The 18,082-nt window shown below is 41.0% G+C and overlaps 1 protein-coding gene across 6 annotated transcripts in view; it reads left to right on the top strand.

Moving 5' to 3' along the window:
- daam2 (dishevelled associated activator of morphogenesis 2) overlaps positions 1–18,082 on the top strand; it is a 94,323-nt gene that overhangs the window by 73,450 nt on the left and 2,791 nt on the right. For 5 of the 6 annotated variants that reach the window (XM_042436858.1, XM_042436860.1, XM_042436859.1 and 2 more), the window contains 11 exons: positions 1,033–1,332; positions 1,573–1,680; positions 3,205–3,234; positions 5,310–5,416; positions 6,499–6,583; positions 6,971–7,077; positions 7,933–8,021; positions 11,560–11,728; positions 13,620–13,727; positions 13,904–13,964; positions 14,275–14,406. In XM_042436858.1, coding sequence (XP_042292792.1) covers positions 1,033–1,332; positions 1,573–1,680; positions 3,205–3,234; positions 5,310–5,416; positions 6,499–6,583; positions 6,971–7,077; positions 7,933–8,021; positions 11,560–11,728; positions 13,620–13,727; positions 13,904–13,964; positions 14,275–14,406 — 1,296 coding nt within the window. The remainder of the gene's footprint in view (positions 1–1,032; positions 1,333–1,572; positions 1,681–3,204; positions 3,235–5,309; positions 5,417–6,498; positions 6,584–6,970; positions 7,078–7,932; positions 8,022–11,559; positions 11,729–13,619; positions 13,728–13,903; positions 13,965–14,274; positions 14,407–18,082) is intronic. The other variant, XM_042436862.1, reaches the window with a different exon arrangement.

Raw genomic sequence — 18,082 nt, 5'->3', positions numbered from 1 at the left:
GCTGCTCTGTAATCATGTAGCTAATGGCCAAGTGTTTGTATTTTTCTAATGGACATTGTTATTAAATTTAAACTATATTAAATTCAATTATTTTTCCCTACAGTTTTCCCAAAGAACAATCAAAGAACAATGTTAAAGGAATGCTCCAGAATTTACAGAAAATATTTTTTGCTTTCCTACTGCAATTCAACAAGATCAATATTAACCTTATTGTATGGGCTTTACCACAGAAATTAGTTCAAAATGTGTTTAGCCTAACTTAGCACAAACACTAGAGGAAGTCAACACTGTTTTCCAACAAAACCTTACAACCTTACCTAAACCTTTACCTTCCAAACCTGCCATATTACTCATTATAAATGTACATGTATGAAACAGGTAGCAAGAGACATTGTAGCTTGCATAATTTAGCTTACGTTAGCTTACGCATTGATGCTAATTGCTAATCAACATCAGCTGGGCCCAGTAACTGAATGCAGCATCTCAGAAGTCCTGTCGTCATTGTGAAGTAGCTATGTTTACATTCTTTCAAACCTCAGAACAAAACTCAGGTGATTTTTGGATGTATTGTTGGGTAGTTTGCTAGTTAACAAGATGTAACATGTAAGTAAGACTCTTTTGGGAGTTTTTTGAAGGCCTGTTTTTCCTCATTTTGTGAAAGCTAGCTGTTTCTCCTTGCTCCCAGACTATGTGCTAATTTTGTTGGGTTCTAATACACAGAGATTAAATTGGTATTTATCTTCCTATCTAACTCCTGATAAAACAGCAAACAAGCAGATTTTTCCAAAATTTCAGAGCATTTTTGGTATTTGCCTCCAAGTACTTGTAACTCTGATAACAAGCTTTTAGTTGTTTATTTGGGTTGGGGTTGCACTCCTATTTTTCGATGACATCTTTAGCTTTTGTTCCTTTTAATTATGAATGCATTTATCTTAACTCGGTTTTGACAAAAGCATCCGCCAAATGAATGTAATTTAATGTTATTTAAAACACAATCATTTCAATTTTAATTTCCCATTTCCCCTCCAATAGGGCGGCACTGTGTCTTTCCCGCCTCCTCCTCCTCCTGGCGCCCCAGTGGCTCCACCTCCACCACCTATGATGGGTGGCTTCCCTCCACCTCCTCCTCCACTACCATTCAGCTGCCCGCCTCCACCGCCACCTCCTCCCCCACCTGGCGCCCCGCCTCCTCCACCAGGAGCCCCTCCCATTTTTGGAGCCCCGCCTCCTCCTATTCCCTCTTCTTTCAGTTCAGCGACCACACTGCGCTCCAAGTCCATCCCTCAGCCTTCACATCCTCTGAAGTCCTTCAACTGGGCTAAACTAGGAGAGGTGAGAGGACGGACAACATCTTTCTAAACTAGTCTGCTGCTGTGCAAAAATATTAAACTTTCTCAACCATATTTAATTTTACCATGATTGTCCTAAACGTATGATCATTATGAAATTTTTACGTCTGATGATAATACGCATTATGCCAGATCATATGACAGCACAAGATTTAGAGGCAACACCTGCTATGTTGATTAGTGTTTGAATGTTAATCCCTTCTTTCCCTCCATGCTTTTGCAGAATATGATCAATGGCACCATCTGGAATGACATTGATGACCTGAAAGCTTTCAAGATCCTTGACCTCAAAGACATAGAGAAGATGTTTTCAGCCTATCAGAGACAGCAGGTTTGGATTTGTTAGAGAGTGGATTACACAATTCTGGATTGCAGTTTTATGGTTTACAATCTGTGTGTGTGTGTGTGTGTGTGTGTGTGTGTGTGTGTTTGTGTTGGCGAACATCAAACATATAGAAGTTTCAGAGTTTCATTTGAAGTGTGAATTTGGTCTTGATTATTTAGTGAAGTATGTAATGGTGAGAGAGTGTGTGTGTGTGTATTATGAGATGTTTTAAAAGGACTCGTGACAGCGCCAAGGGTCCAGCTCCAGGCTAACATGAGCAGCTGTTCACTGCTGAATGCCCTATTGTAGAGATGCCACAGAACTCAAGCTTTGCCCTAGTGTCTTTAGAGCATTTGTGTGAGAATTGGGGAACTGTCTGGGTCTTCATGGGCTCATGGATCAGTATAACAGAGGAAACAGTCAATACCACTGAAGTCACAAGGAGTCACGATACAGGAAACTTTTTACTGAAGCTAGCGTGCTAAAATAAAGAGGCAATTGACTACACCATGTTGAACCAGGGGCTAACTAATAGGATAATTGCAGTATACACGCCTTTGGGGCAATACCATACAGTACGTAGTAATTACTTCCCTCACTACAAACTAATTACACACCACTTGTCATGTGATAATATTGGGTGCAGTTGCATAAATTGACATATTTTACTGCCTCAAATGGGTTTAAGTGGAATGTTAATATGTCCTAATTAGTTTCTGGTAATCGCAGTTTAAAGTGAGGTCTGTAAAGCTCAGTGGAGGGGCAATACATGAACTCTAAAGAGGCATTACCATTGTTGAATTCCTTTATAATGCATTTTACTGCCATGCTTAAAAGCCTTTTGACAGCTAAAAGCACAACTTCACTTTGCAGACTTTTATTAAAGAGTAATGGGTCGTTTGAGGTTGTTGCTGACAGTGATTTACTGTGGGTATTTATTTATATAGAGCAGGTTTTTATTGGCGCAAGCCAACGGTTAAATGCAGATCTCTATAGATATAGCCACATAAAAACCCAAGATCTTCCTGGCTTTGACAACTCAGTTCCATTTGGCAGGAGTGAGATTCAATTCAACTGGACAATATTGCAGTGTTTATACGTGGCAGAATTGCCATTTTAAGCTTGTCATTGGTCAGAAAAGGCTTTTGTTTACATTTGCCCTCTGTAGGATTAGTTACTTTTCCACACTCATTTTTCATGTTCTTGTCTTTCCATGTCAAGGCAGATGTGGATGCCATCAAAATACATTCTAAAAAACATGGCCTCTTTAAGAATACTGAAAGCAAACTAGGGCAGTTTGTTCAACTATGCAACATAGGCACATTTCAGGCACTAGTACAGATTTCATGAGCCCCTGATGACTTAAACAGTAGATTGTTTTTCTCGCAGAGGGCTTCCCAGCTTCAGCTTGTAGTGTGCATAGTTGTAGTTCTTTGCTCTAGCCACCACCTTTTTTCTGCTTGAAGTGCTAATCTTTGCATGTGTTTTCAATTTTTTTTGTCTCTCTGCACTCTCCGACTGCCTGGGCAGGACCTGCTCACTAACCAATCCTTCAAACAGGTAAGTTAAAGGTCTTCCAGCTTCTTTACAACACGGTTACCTACCTTCATTGCACTATCCCCTTCTCTTCTGCGATACTGCAGGCAGCCAGCAAAGAGAGTTATTTATATCATGAATGTGTATTTATTAATGTGACATGTAACAATGGGTCATATGACTAATTTGAAAGGTGTTGCTCATAGTGGCAAACCCACAGAGAATTATCACTCAACTCTGCAGTTCCCCTCAGCTCTCTGGAGCTTTTTTTAGCATCTTTGAACTTATTGTTTTGATGTTCTGACCACTTACTGTCTTGGTTCATTGTCACCACTCTCATTAGTGTCACTTCCAGATACAGCAGGCAGCTGTTGAAAAAGCAGTGGGGAAAAAGCCAAGTAGAAAGGCAAATTTAGCAACTAGCTGGTCAGCATAGTGGAGCATTTAGCAACTTAAGTGTCAGATAATTCCCTCAAGAGTTGGGTAAAACCAAAATAGAGCTAAAAGGAGAGAGAATACGGGACTGACATTCTTCTGGTCCCTAGAAACATGACTCCAAATGTGTAAATAGGCAACTGTTTGCTAATCTGTTCGCTGTAGCAACTTTATAAGGTGATAACATGTCCATGTTGTATTTTCAGCTTGTTTCACTGCCCCAAGTGGTTAATAAAGTCAATTACTGCAGGTTTAAATGTATTATTTTCCTCCCTGTATGAATAACAGTGTAGAATATATAGCAAATAAATAAAACTGGTTGGCTGTAGACTTTAGAGGTTTGTGGAGGTTTCCAAAAGCCCAGGTGTAAATATAGCATTAATCTTAATCATCTTTACCTTATTTCTCATTATCATCCACATTTCTATCTTAGTTATTGTGTTGATTACCATCAACATGTTTCATTGCCTTAATTGTCATAATTCATCATGAAGCGAGCAGAATATGCCTGAATTTAAGTGCAGCTACTTGCATATTGGAAAAGCCTCCAAAACCATGTTGCCTCACACAAAAGAAATAAAAAGAGAGTTCAAACACCTGACCACATTTTGATCGCCGCCACTTAATAATGGTTATAAAAGATGAAGGGGATAGTCTTCAGTTGCATTGGCTTGAGTGCACAGGCTGTACACAAGCTGGCAAATTTGCCTTTAGCGCGTGGGCAGAGAGGGCTTTGGCAGACCCAGTGAATGGGAGTTGTCCCCCTAACCCAGTGCCAACCTCAGTCTGCTGCCAGGCACCGTAGGTCAACGCGGGCATGGAAAAACGACACTTTCTTTACAAGCCGCATCTGTTTTACATACGTCATACCCAGCAACCTCAAAAAGGACATTTTCTGGCAAGCAGGAAACCGGCTCGGACCATAAATAGAATGTGTTTAACATTCAGCCCCAACCATTTTTCTCAGACATGTATTCTTTCCCCATGTGGATTTTTAATACTACATTTGTGTGAAGCTTACAAAAATATCTGACTCGTCTGAACCAAGTTTTGAACAGTGTTTCCTGTTCTTCTGAGAGGTTTATAGGCCTGCCCGCATTGTGTTTTGCAGTGGTGACTCACCAAAAAAGATTTTCTCTCCTAAGACCTGCTTTAGATTTGCTGCTTTTACCGAGATGATTTTGTGACATTTTTTGAATTTACTCCTCTTTTTTCGATGTTTTTGGACACATTCATCAATTCAGTCCATTATTTATCATTTTTAATGAGATCTGCATTATAGCCTTTCAGAAATGATGCATAACACCTGACATATGTAGTTACTGACTGCAAAAACAGGTCAGTGATCTTGACCTGGGGCCAACTAAAGTATTTGGCTAGAGTGCAACCTTTTGTTCTGCGCTTGATAGTGGCGGTGATCAAATTGCAATAACTGACCTCAGTTCTTTTTAGTTTTTTTCAAGTTTAAAAAAAAAAATCTGTTCCAAATTAACACATTGTTAAATGCTTAGAAGGGGTCGTGTCATCTCTAAACAAGATAGATGTCAAGCAGATGTGAGGAAGAGGCATCTCATTGTGCAGGCATTGCGTTTTGTTTGAGAACTCTTAGAAATGGGACTATGTTGCAAAGTTAATCTGTTTCTCTGTCTTGATCTTTTTTGCAGAAAGAGACGGGCTCTATGGATGACATATACGTCAGTACGAGGAAGGTCAAAGAGCTGTCGGTCATCGACGGCCGACGTGCACAAAATTGTGTCATCCTGCTTTCAAAGTATGGGTCCAAGTCATAACTATTAATTATTCTACATCATGCCATCAGTTAACACCTGGATATTATTAACTGCATTATGATTCTGAAGTGATTGTCCCAGCACAGGCTGACGTGAAATACGTGATACTGCAGCCTTTGGGTCAGGGGTTAATGTTAACAGTATTACAGTGTGGAGCTGCTTGAGGCGGGTGCCTCTAATGTCTAATACAGGATATATGTTTTTAATGGACACACAAGGACAGCTGTCAGTGTAATTAAATTAGCAACCATGTGTTTTCTTTTTTGAAAGGAAGAACAAACTTAGCCCTATGACAGATGAAAACATCTAGGAAAGGATGCATCTCAGGGGTAGTGTTCCGATTTCAACAAACTAAGGTTTTTATCTATTTTTAAACGCTCAAGGATTGTCAGTCTCCAAATTTAACCATATAAAATCAATTAAGACACATAAAATTGACCCCCCCCCCCCCTCCCAAGTGGCTTTGAGTCCAACTATATCTGACCGGAATCAATTGTCATCATTTAAGACCCACCCAACAATATGGTTACCATTTGTACATCTCCTAACAGCAATAATCCAAAACCCTTTAGAGAATTTGAATCCTAACCCCCTTTTCTTTACAGATCAATAAACAGGCTTCCTAAGGCCATCCTCTGTCTGACAAAACTGCAGCATGGTCCCTGAACTCACTTTCGTGTCAATAGTAAATGACCCAGGGGTACGAACTAGACCCAAATGGGGTCAGCAGTTGGTCAATAAGGCTTTGATGCACAGAGTAACAATGCTGTTATTGATCACAACCCAGCACACTTAACACTGATCAGATGCACTGGAAACAGCTGGCAGTGCCCCCGGGGTTGACATTGGTCCAGACCACAGAATATTAGTATCACGCTCAGAAATGTTGGTCCAGGTTTGTGTGTTATGTGTTAGTCCATTAAAACATCGTCCAAATGAATGTGTTCAAATGTAGGTGTGAATACAAACTCTTAAGAATGATGCTTTTATCCAGAATGCAGCAAACATTGTGTAGTGATCATATGTTGCCATTATTAACTACAATTTTTTTTTCTCTGTGTAGGTTAAAAATGAGCAATGAAGAGATCAGGAGGGCGATCCTAGAGATGGATGAGAGAGAAGAGTTAGCCAAAGATATGTTGGAGCAGGTGAGGTTGGATACCTGCTTAATGGACATGTCCAGCAGCGTAGTAGCAGAGCTCATTAAGTCTATTACGACTGGTTGGCTAGCTAAAAGCAATGCATATAGATTTGATTGACAGGGTAAGACTTGCACTTTGCTAAGACAAAGTGACAAGAGCTGAACAATAAATTAAATATAAATACAGGTGAGATTGTTGCCATGTACTGTTTGTACAAGATCATTGTACAGGTAGTACAATAGTGCATGGCAGTGCTATGAAATAAATATACTAAATAAAATATATAAATAATAAAGAGAATTTTCTGGAAAATGTGTGATAATGTAGATTTTAGTTTGCTCGACTCACTGTAGCTTTGACATTTGGGTTAACACTGCCCTTGTGTCTTTGCAGCTGCTGAAGTTTATCCCCGAGAAAAGTGACATTGATCTCTTGGAGGAGCACAAACATGAGCTGGAGCGCATGGCTCGGGCTGATCGCTTCCTCTTTGAAATGAGCAGGTACACAGAAGTACTGTATACAGCTTTGCTTCACATAACAACATTGGTGTGCTATGTGTCTGGTTTTTTGTTGTTTCATGTGTAAAACATTTTTGATTGCAGCCAAACCATCTGAAATACTTGGAGATGCTTCAGTCAGGGCTGGTTCTTTTTTTTTTGGTGTGAAATATACTGAGTGATTTCATGAGTGTCTTCATGATATGACAGAGGTGACATGTTTGTATAGCATATTGTTTGACTGCTAAAATATTAAAAAAGCACAGTGTCTGTTCAAAAAAATGAACTTGTGAGGCAGTAAGGGGAGGCTGGGATAAAGAAGGAGCCCCAGATGTAGCTTTGATTCATCATTTAGCTGAGAAAAGATGTCACGGCTGCCCTTTGATACATCCAAACACATCAGAGAACAGAGACATCTTAAATCAGCAGTGATCTTTTTTCTGAATTCCATCCTTTCTAAGAATCTGCACTGTTTATACAAGATAATTAAACCTTTTCATTTCCTTTTGTGAAATATTATCCTGTCCACTTTCTTTCCTTTTGACCACATCTCCTTTGGTCTGAGGAATACATGTGGGATTTTGTTATTTCCCTTTTTTGGCCGTTTAATATCCCCGGTCCCTCTTTGAAATTCACTCTCCCTCCCTCAGTGAACTTTTGGGCAAGTTTAACATACCCATTTGTCAAATCTCCAACTTGATGGGTGCCTATTACATGATAAAAGGCCTGTGAGTGTGTTTTGGACGATTGGGTGACTTCTAGCTTTGAACTTACACTCCCTGGAGACAAATGTAACTCACCTCCCTTTCTGTGTTATTCCTTCTTCTCCTCATTTTCCCTCTTTCTTCCCTTCATCAGAATTGACCACTACCAGCAGAGACTGCAGGCTCTGTTCTTTAAGAAGAAGTTTGCAGAGCGTCTAGCTGAAACCAAGCCTAAGGTGGAAGGTAAGGACAAACAGCTTGGTGGTAATTAATAGCTTATCTCTGATAATGTGTTTAAAGGATTAGACTGGCAATATTCTGTATATTTCTTATTGTTAACCAATCACATGAAAAGCACTAAAAACAACAATGACCAACAATGAACTTTATTACAACTACTTCGGGCTAAAGTACATTGCCTACTTATTTCTGCATAACACGTTCAGTGTGTACTTGACACGTGTCAAATAAGTGCTGTGTTAAGCTCGGGTTGGGGGTGCACAAAACTCCATCCTCTGTCTAGGAGTGGCTAAGATTGTGAGATTGACACTAAAATGAGAGTAGCTAGTCCACCGTAAGGTTCAATCCACCTTAAGTGAGCCTGGTCAGGTTAGGCTAACCCCCTTTATTTTGCCAGCAGTCGGGAAAACAACAGACGATACTTTTCTCAGTCTTGAGAAGCTGCAGCATTTATTAACTGACACTGTGTCACATTCACCGCCACTTTTCAGCCGCTCGCTCAACCACACACTCACTACGCACGCACATTACACGCTGCTCTATTCCTTAAAGGAGCTATGCTACAAAGAGTTTCCCAGGCAGCAACACAGAGGTTGACTCATGTTTCGGAACAACGCTGCACAGAGGCTCCCAAATGCTATTGATTTCTGAATTAATAGATATTTGGCGTTATTTTTGGCATTTAAAAAAAAGAAAATTTTTTTGGCCTGGTAGAGGTTCTCATTGGCCTGGCGGCCCACCAGGTCTGTACATTTATAGGGGAAACACTGCATTTATGCTTTAAATGGCTGAAATATTAACTACCATTGGCCTCCTTTGATCAGAACTGTCTTAAAACAGTGCACTTATTATGTGGTTTAAACAGTGTTGCATACAAATGGGGCAGAGGATTAAATTAAATCTTGTAGAACATGTTTTTAGGGTGTACTACTTTGATATGACTGTACACGGTTACACGCCGGAGGCAAAAAAAATGTTTCAGACACTAAAAATGTCATCAGCTCTGAACACTTTGACCAATGCTTTTCACAATGCCCTGTGAAATCCCTTCTATGTGTTCAGTGTGCAAGTGTGTGTGTATGGTGAGAGCGAGTGTCTAGTTTTTCCCTGCAAGCAGGCTTCCAGGTTACCAGGGAGGCTGTTTTGGAAAGCTGGCCCATGTTGAGAGGGAAGAGCCTCTCTCGTAAACACTGCAGCTCAGTTCAAAGACTGAGGAAAAGGGCTTCCAATTAGGTCCATAGACGTGTGTGCGTGCACGCGTGAGCACATGGGTGTGTCATGACTGAGCTGTCATAATGTCTGTTTGAGCCATAGCTACTTGAAAGACACTTCCCTGTTGACCTAAATGTATTCTGGGCCTTGATGAGAACATCATATTATATGTGCCAGCACTGTTTTATTTCCAGCGAGTGCTGACTGACAGTTTTGCCCTGTGTGTGCTGCAGCAGTTTTGTCAGATTGTATGGTGTTTAATTAGTCTAAAAACCTGTGCACATAAAAACCAGGCGCATGCATGTGATACGAGCACACAGAACACTATCCGTGAGTGGAAAAGCATCTTCGCATTTCTGCTCCGCATGCACAAATGCAGTCTCGCGAGCACAGGACTCTGATGAGCGCGAGCTCGACCCTCCCTACACGCTCGCAACTGCTCAACACTCGCTTGTTCGTCAAGTTGACTTTTCAGACTTTGGAGGCGGGGATGGAATAGACAGTGGCTGATGTCTCTGCTTCTTTAATTGGTCACTTTTAATACTGACCATGACCTTTGATTGGCTGTTTGGTTTGATCACTGGCACAGTCAAAGACAGTATTTGCCTGAGAGAACAACCATTTAAGCGCTAAGCTGGATAGAGGAAGTCAAACCAATCAAAGTTTTGACAGGTTCTGATTCCAGCAGTGCACTAACAAGTATATAATACATGCAGTCAGATACAAGGCAAAACATAATACTTGACGTAGCTCAAACAATATTCAGAATTAAGAGAGCAAAAATAGAAATTAAATTCATGTGGATGTGAGGTTTGGTCACACCGGTCTGAACAGTACATTAAACATAATGAATAAGCATGCTACGAGTAGATGTGAACATTGCGGACTACAGGAAACAGTGGAGCATGTATTTTTATACTGTCCTAGATATCAACAAGAGTGACAGACACTTAAAATTACACTCCAAAGGAATCACATGACACTAGGTATTAGAGAGATGTTGCAGAGGAGTTCAGGGGTTGTAGGGTACAGGGTTATTTTCAGATTTTTAGAAAACACGGGAATTAATAGGAGAATTGAATGTATTTGTATAGTAACTGTTTAGATCCACACTCACATCTAGAAGGTGGTGGTATGCACCTAAAAGCTGTTTGCAATCCGCCATTAAACAACAAAAGACATCAGCTACCGTCTATTCCATCTCCGCCTCCAAAGTCTCAAGTCAACTTGACGAGCGAGCGAGTGGCGAGCAGTCGTGAGCACGTCACAGCCCCGTGTTCGCAGGACCGCATTCGTGCTCATGGAGCATAAATGCTCTCTTGCAAGGATGCTTTTCCGTTCACGTATACTGTTCTGTGTGCTTGTATCACGTGCACGCGCCTGTTTTTTATGTGCACGGGTTTTGAGACTAATTAAACGCTATAGATAGGATATCCATTATAGTTTGAGATCAAATAAAATGTATCCTCTGACATGCATTAGTGGCCAGCAGGAATGGAAAGAAAGTACAAGCAGAGTCATAATCCTGTGAGTTTGAGTATTGATTCAAGCCTCCAGAATCTTTGTTGTTGGATCCAAATGTTCCCAAACCACACAGCTCATCGATGCCCATAATAAAGTTCTCATCCCCTTTTATTATTCATGTTACTTACTTGTCATATACTCGAGATGAGACTACATTGCCCTGGACCACCCAGCATGTTCAATAGAGGCATTTCAGAAGACGGTGCAGTGTGCTGCCAGGCTTTTCTGCATCCAGCAGAACACTGTCAGCAGAGCCAAAAGAATGGTTCCCATGATGTATCACAGCAGAAAGAACTGTAACAATAACAATATGGATTTTCTTAATGATTTTCACATTCACACTGAGGTTTCCTCAGTGGAGAGAGGGAAGCACCTGCACTCTGCCAGAGAGGTCTGTTCTCAGGGGGAAAGAAACGGACGGCATGGGGTTATGTTTGGAATATTCCCCTCCCCCTGCTGTTTTATGGATGGTTGGAAGGACTTGATGGGTTTCCCCACCGAGCTGCCCAGTTGTTTTGAGGAGTATTGATCAATCATTATGATGAATGTTAAAAATGAAGGAAAGGATGAGAACCTTTGGGCCATGTACAGTGGAGGCTTTAGTTTGCATGTGTGTCCATGGGGGCTGAGTAGAGAAACAGAATGGAAGGGGATGGAAAAAGGCCAGTTTATTATGTAATATAAAAGGTTAAGTGATGCACTACACAAAGTGCGCACATTCTGTATCAATCACCTATTATATGATCTCTCCAGCTGCTTCTCTCTCTCTCTCTCCCCCTTTTCTCTCAATGTTCTTTTCCTCCAGCCATCCTGAATGCGTCCAAGGAGGTGGTTCGGAGCAAGAGGCTGACTCAGATGCTGGAGGTAGTGCTGGCCTTCGGCAACTTCATGAACAAGGGCCAGAGGGGGAATGCTTACGGTTTCAAGGTCTCCAGCCTCAACAAGATCGCTGACACCAAGTCCAGCATAGACAGGTGGGCCAGTGGGGATTGGAAGTGGAGGTCAAATTAAACCTTAGCACATGATTGATGAATTTTGCATCAGAAATCATGCCCCTTCCTCTCACAGTCAGATGCACAGGAATGCACAGATTTTACAGACATACTGGTGGAATCAGCACAGTGCTAGTTACTCTGAAGTCTGTTGTAGATAAATGTCCAGACATTTGTTTAAAAACCATATAAATAAGGACCCCAGAACTTCAGATCTTGACACATAATAACCTTTTTGGTCAATATGGAAAGTAATCCAGCTGATGGTTGTCCATGCTGCAGTGGTTATGATATATACTGCTAGTTGCTAATAGATGCAGCATGATTTTCCTAGACACTGGCTGCAGTCGAATAGTCTTTTTTTGCTTAGGAAGGTTCCTAACTGAGTGAAATGACTTGGAGGTATCTAAGTGGCAGCCATGATAAGAGCTGGTTGAATTATCTACATGCTAAGGAAAGGTGCTTCAGTGCTTCCTTTCTAATCTGCTTTAGCATAGGGTACACTTGACCATCCTTTTACGAAAGGAAAGGAGATAATTCTGTCCCACAATTCTTTGCGGCAGCAATATTTAAAGTGACCAAGCGACACACCATTCACAAACTCAAACGATTAAACCCACATCACACATCCACAGCGGTCTGTGTCCCCTCCGTCCAAAGCTGTGTTCAAAATGTTTGAAATTTAAGAATGATGATACGTACAGTAGTAGATTTGTAGCCTAACATGTTATGTCTATCTTGCATACATTTAACATTCATTTTTAATACAATAATTGGGATTCAGGAGAGTGAGCGTGAACAAGCATTCTCAATGTGACAATTTCGTTTCAGTTTTGTGACTGGTAGCATATATTCCTTTTTTAAATTTAATTCCGACCTTGGTAATGAAGTGATATTTTTCACTGTGTTGTCCACGTTTATATAGCCGGCATGAAACAACACGGTAAAGACGCACAGGGTGAGCTTTTTGTAGTCCATCTACAGCATTGTAGTTTCGCCACGGCAGACCCGCGTCAATAACATCCGTCGTCGTTTAATTACATAGCCCAGTGTAAGTGCAGTCAAATTCTCTCAGCACCTTGGCTGTCTCTTCCTCATGAGTCCTCATGAATTCTCCTTCACATCTTTCCTTGACCTCATGACGTTTTCCATCGAGGTCAAGGAAAAGTGGTTAGAAAAAGACGATGGGAGGTACTTTTCGACTGCAGCCATTGCTTATTTTCTCCAATGGGCAATGTTACACTTCCTGTGTGCATCACCCAAAGCATGATGGAAACTGTAGTGCCAAAACTGAAAACATATTCATCCCAAATGGAAATAAGACAAAAAAACACAAGGGAGTGACCTAATCCACAAAAATGTACCAGTGCATTTACTAAGGCTTGAGGGTCCTCATATTCATTGACCACTGACATTCTCCTCTGTCCATTGATATATGGAAAAGACCTAAACAATATCAAAATGCATAAACACCTTTTTTAATAAAAGGTGATTTAGAAAATGTATTGTATAGTACCACTTCAAAAAGTGTAGTAGACGCGCACATCCAATCAACTTCAAACAGGTACTGGACCAAAGAAACGATTTACAAAAGAAAGATGAAAGTCCGCACACTGTAGCTTCCTATGATGCAGTTTAATAAGATGTCCACTAGTGACGTTCTGAGCTACATGCTCTTCTTCAGAGTCTGAAGATGCAATTAGTAACTATCTGTACTATAAACCTGCAAATAAAGGGAGTTAAAACTGGGCAGAAACAGCTCAAGGTTCAAAGGGTTAAAGATTGTGCTCAAGATGATCCTTTGTTGGGTAACTCTTCAAGAAGTAATATTTCCTAGTGAATTTAAAGTATGTCTGTGCTTGTGATTCAACAGGAGCATCACCATGTTGCACTACCTGATCATGATCTTTGAGAAGAACTACCCTGACACGCTGCACATCCAGGGAGACCTCAGCAGTGTACCAGAGGCTGCAAAAGTCAAGTGAGTTCATTCTTAGAACACTGAACTCATGTTCTCTCCTGTAGGGACCCTCACAGTGAAAAGACACTTTCACCATATCTACAATAAGGCATTTAAAGTATTGCAGTGCCAAGAGTTGTTGGGTAAAAATGAGGCACTTTACTAATATCCGGTTTTTTCTTTCTTTCTTTCACCAGTTTGGCGGAGTTGGAAAAAGAGGTGCACAGTATCAAAAGTGGACTAAAGGCTCTCGAGGCAGTGAGTTTGTGTCACGTTCCCTCCCATTGGTTCTTCTCCTGTCTGTAATTATGTTTTTGAGCATTGCAGAGAGGGACAGCAGGGTGAAGTGTTTAAATGCTGGTAATGTTCCACGCTCACATGGAACGCTAAATGTCACATTTGCAACCACACACAGAAACAAGGGCTTACTGTACGTGCACACACACACAGAGGCATGTATTTCACAGAAAGCTTAAGTGAATATGAAACATTCATCAGCCTCACAAGTAAATTTACAAGGTAAATTTTTAGTTTGAAAGTCACACGCCTCTTGTCTGTTTTGCCACAGGAGCTGCACTACCAGCAGAGCAGGACGAGGGAACGTGGGGATAAGTTTGTGGCCGTGATCGGTGACTTCATCACTGTGGCTGGCTTCAGCTTCTCTGAACTGGAGGACCAGCTGAGTGAAGCCAAGGACAAGGTAGCTAACTGCTTAACCACTCAGTTAGACAACGACTAACGTATGTGAATGTGAGAGCACATCATACTGTAAGTGTAAGTTCATATGTCCATGTGGGTGGCTTTAATGAATCCTTTGCTAGTTGTCCTCACTGCCAAGCATTCATGTCAGACAGATGAGGATGAGGAGGAGGGAGGAGGAAAGACAAAATACTGAAGGGAGAAACTCTTAGTCCAGTGTGATGACTTCAGCAGCATTGGGGAAACCCAGCACTGAAAGATTACCCTGGATTCCCCCTTATGTCTTCTTGTTGTTTGTCTCTTTGAGTTAGTGTTTTAAAATCCAACACTTCTTCTTCTTTGTACATCTGGGACAAACGGCCTTTTGAACCCTGCTGGCTCACGTATTGATGTATGGTAGGAAGTATGTGAGCTGAAGATATCAGTGGAACTGTGGGAATCCCAAAGGCTTAAAAAAGTAGACAGTGTTGAAAAGATTTATGCGAACATGTTATTTAATTTGCAGGCCTCTGGTGTTCTGTTACACATTTAGCATTCTGATGATGACACATTAAAAGCTTTTAAATCTTGCAAACTGCATTCAGTAGTTACATTTAAATAATATTGTATTCTGCTTTATTACAAGGCCCATGTTTTATTCAAAATAATTGACATAATGATGCTAAACACCCCCAATTGCTTAAATTCTCCAAATGATCAACAGATTGTGAGAGAGATGGAGTGAAAGAGAGGAGGAAGGGCCCTTGGGTTTCATGTAGAACCTCCCTTCTACTTAATTATTTGTGTAAGGAGGAGGCCGGTTAAAAAACTGGAGGGAAAACGGGCCAGTTGGGACGTCACGGGAAAAGAACGGGAGGAGCAAGGCACCGGTTAAAGTTGGAAAACAAAAGAACCTGTGTTCACCGGCCCAGACTCTAAACACACACGTTTCCTAACAGGACCGTGTGTCTGTGGCTCTGTGTGTGTGTGTGTGTGTGGTTGGTAAGTGGGTAGTCTGACGCATTAACTCAAAGCTTGTCAAAGCTCCTTGACGCGACGGTTTCCAGTGGAATACAAATATGGAAGTGTGGGTGTGCGGTCAGTGTTTCGGACTTAAGAAGGTAGAAGAGGACGACTAAACAGAGCAGGCAGTCCACTGAGGCTCATAAAGCTCCATAGCAACAAATGTGTGTGTGTGTGTGTGTCTGCGAGAGAGAGATACACACACACACACACACACACACACACACACACACACACACACACCAGACACTACTACATACATTACAAAGGATTACAGTTGTCCGAGGTCATGTGGGTTATTGGGACAGAGGTTTCCAGAGGAGAGAGGGGATTTTTCTCTTATCCAGAGAGATTGGTCAGGTTTAAACTTAACAACACATCCACACACCCACATCATCGACATGTTCACAGACAATACAAGATTCGGTCTCTATCCAAGAACAAAACAGCACCAGAAAAAACCAGAGCAGGGAGTGATTTTAAATATTCCATCGCCACATGTGCTGTTGAAGGGGAAATACTAAGATAAAATGAATTATGAACACTAGTGCTAAATGTGGCAGAAAAAATGCAGGTCCAGGCAGTAATTTGGATAATAAAACACCGTTAGTAGATGGGTTGGAACATTAAAAACAGCACCTACGTGTATCGTCAATCTGCCTTCATCGGAGTGCTCTTCAAGTCACTCTTTCATCATTCATACAACCAAACCACTGTCTTTGCACATTTGAGCGTATTTGCTTCTTATTATGTATACTTCATATTATTGCCAACCCAAAGCATGCTGAAGTGTTGTTTGTCCTAAGTGATTTCTCAAATCTAAACCGCAGCCATTAGTTTCAGTTCTTTTCAGTACAATATGAGAATCAACTCGTAGAGACTTGAAATCCATGTCACGTCTGTGTTTATTATTAACCAAGTTACGTTATCATTACATTATCACGCAGTTGTAATTTGAGATTTATTTGTTAAGTCGGGGTGGATTTACACAGCAGTAATTTAATTTTGGCGACAATAAAAGCAGCCATATTGATGGATCCTTCAGATAGATCAGCTTGCTAACATGCAAATAAAATGTTTACTCTACCATGTTCACCATCTTACTTTAGCGTGTTAGCATTCTAACATTTGACAATTAACACTAAACATAAGCTGAGACTGATGGGAATGTCATTCGTTCAGCAGCTATTGGGTCATAAACCAAATTTTGGACAAGCTGGAATTTTGAGAAGATGATACACTAGATGAAAAGTCAGAGGATCACTTAAGTCAGTAGGCTTCATCCTGAATGTCTGCACAACATTTAATGACAATCCATCCAAAAGTTGAGATCATTCAACCCAGACCAACGTGGACCAGCCAACATTGCCTCCCCGGATATCAATTAAAAACTTGTTTGCTTTGGAAAATATATTGTGGAAGTATAATGTATGTAAGTTGCTGTAAATGGGCTAAAACATGCAAAAATTCTACTGCAGTCCATTTAAAAGTCAATAGTTGGATTTTCACAGAAATGGAACATCTGATGGCCAACCATGCGAGCAACAACGGGGCCTGTTTCTCCATGTTGTGTGCAATTAACAGGATCAAAGCTAACGTAACACAGCTTAAAATGAAATACATTTTGATCCTTTTAAACAGGAGCATCTGACATGAGCTTCTAAGAAACGGCACTGCAGTTTCCCTGCATATACGCAATGTTTTGTTCTCACTTTCACTTCCAGCTCAGCATCAATATCCAACACTTAATTTCCCACTTGCCCACTTTCATTGAACCTACCACCTCAAGCTAGTAATCCGTTATGCTTTAGCTATTACACCATTACTCACCATGTTTCTTCCTGCACTTAATAAGTTGGCACGGCTCAGCTGGCAGGCTGGTTAGGTGGCTAGTGGGTGAGACTATTGTAAGACAAGCTTGGCTGCTGTCCTCTGGTCGTCACTGTGTTAGTGTCCGTGGAGGGATCAGACTGCAGAATGTCAGATTAATCTTTACCATTTATTTCTTCCTGTACAAGTTTTGTGCTGGATAAAAAATAATGTGCTTCATGCAAGTTCTCACACGCAGAGCAGTCACAGTACCTTCTGAATAATTGGCAGGATTTAAGCAGTTGAGCTAGACCAATTCCAGGATGTATTAATCAGAGGCAAACTGAAACAGCCTGTACATATCTGAGGATTTGAACAGGTTTAAATCTAAGTGCTTGACAATGTCTTCATTCAACATCCATGATAAGCAAATATGAGAAAACTAGAACTGAAACAACAGGGACGCATGTAATACTCTATCAACAGTTAAACAAGAAAATAATTAGCCTCTCACAGAATACATTGTGGGTTTGTGTGAGTTTGTCTGTATGAGAGGAGCTAAATCTCTGTGACTTCATATTCTCGATTTCACTGTATGTGTGTGTGTGTGTGTGTGTGTGTGTGTTTACTCATTTAGCACAGACCCAAGGGGATGAGAGGAAACAGATTTGACCAGACACATAATCACAGGAGGGAGAGCGATGATGGTGGTGGTTGCCATGGTGACCGGCCCATAATAACAGGATGGTTTTGCATCCTCAGAAAAGTGCGAGCCCCAACTCCTTCATATCACAACAATAAGAACACATACAGTGGAATGGCTTTCTGTCACTTTGTTCGCTCATAAGATAAGAGTAGAGCTGAGT

This window comes from Thunnus maccoyii, chromosome 16 (genome assembly GCF_910596095.1).
Source record: "Thunnus maccoyii chromosome 16, fThuMac1.1, whole genome shotgun sequence".
In the NCBI taxonomy this organism is placed as follows: domain Eukaryota; kingdom Metazoa; phylum Chordata; class Actinopteri; order Scombriformes; family Scombridae; genus Thunnus; species Thunnus maccoyii.
The sequence above is the reverse complement of the archived record's forward strand: the minus strand, read 5'-3'. Positions and strand labels throughout refer to the sequence as shown.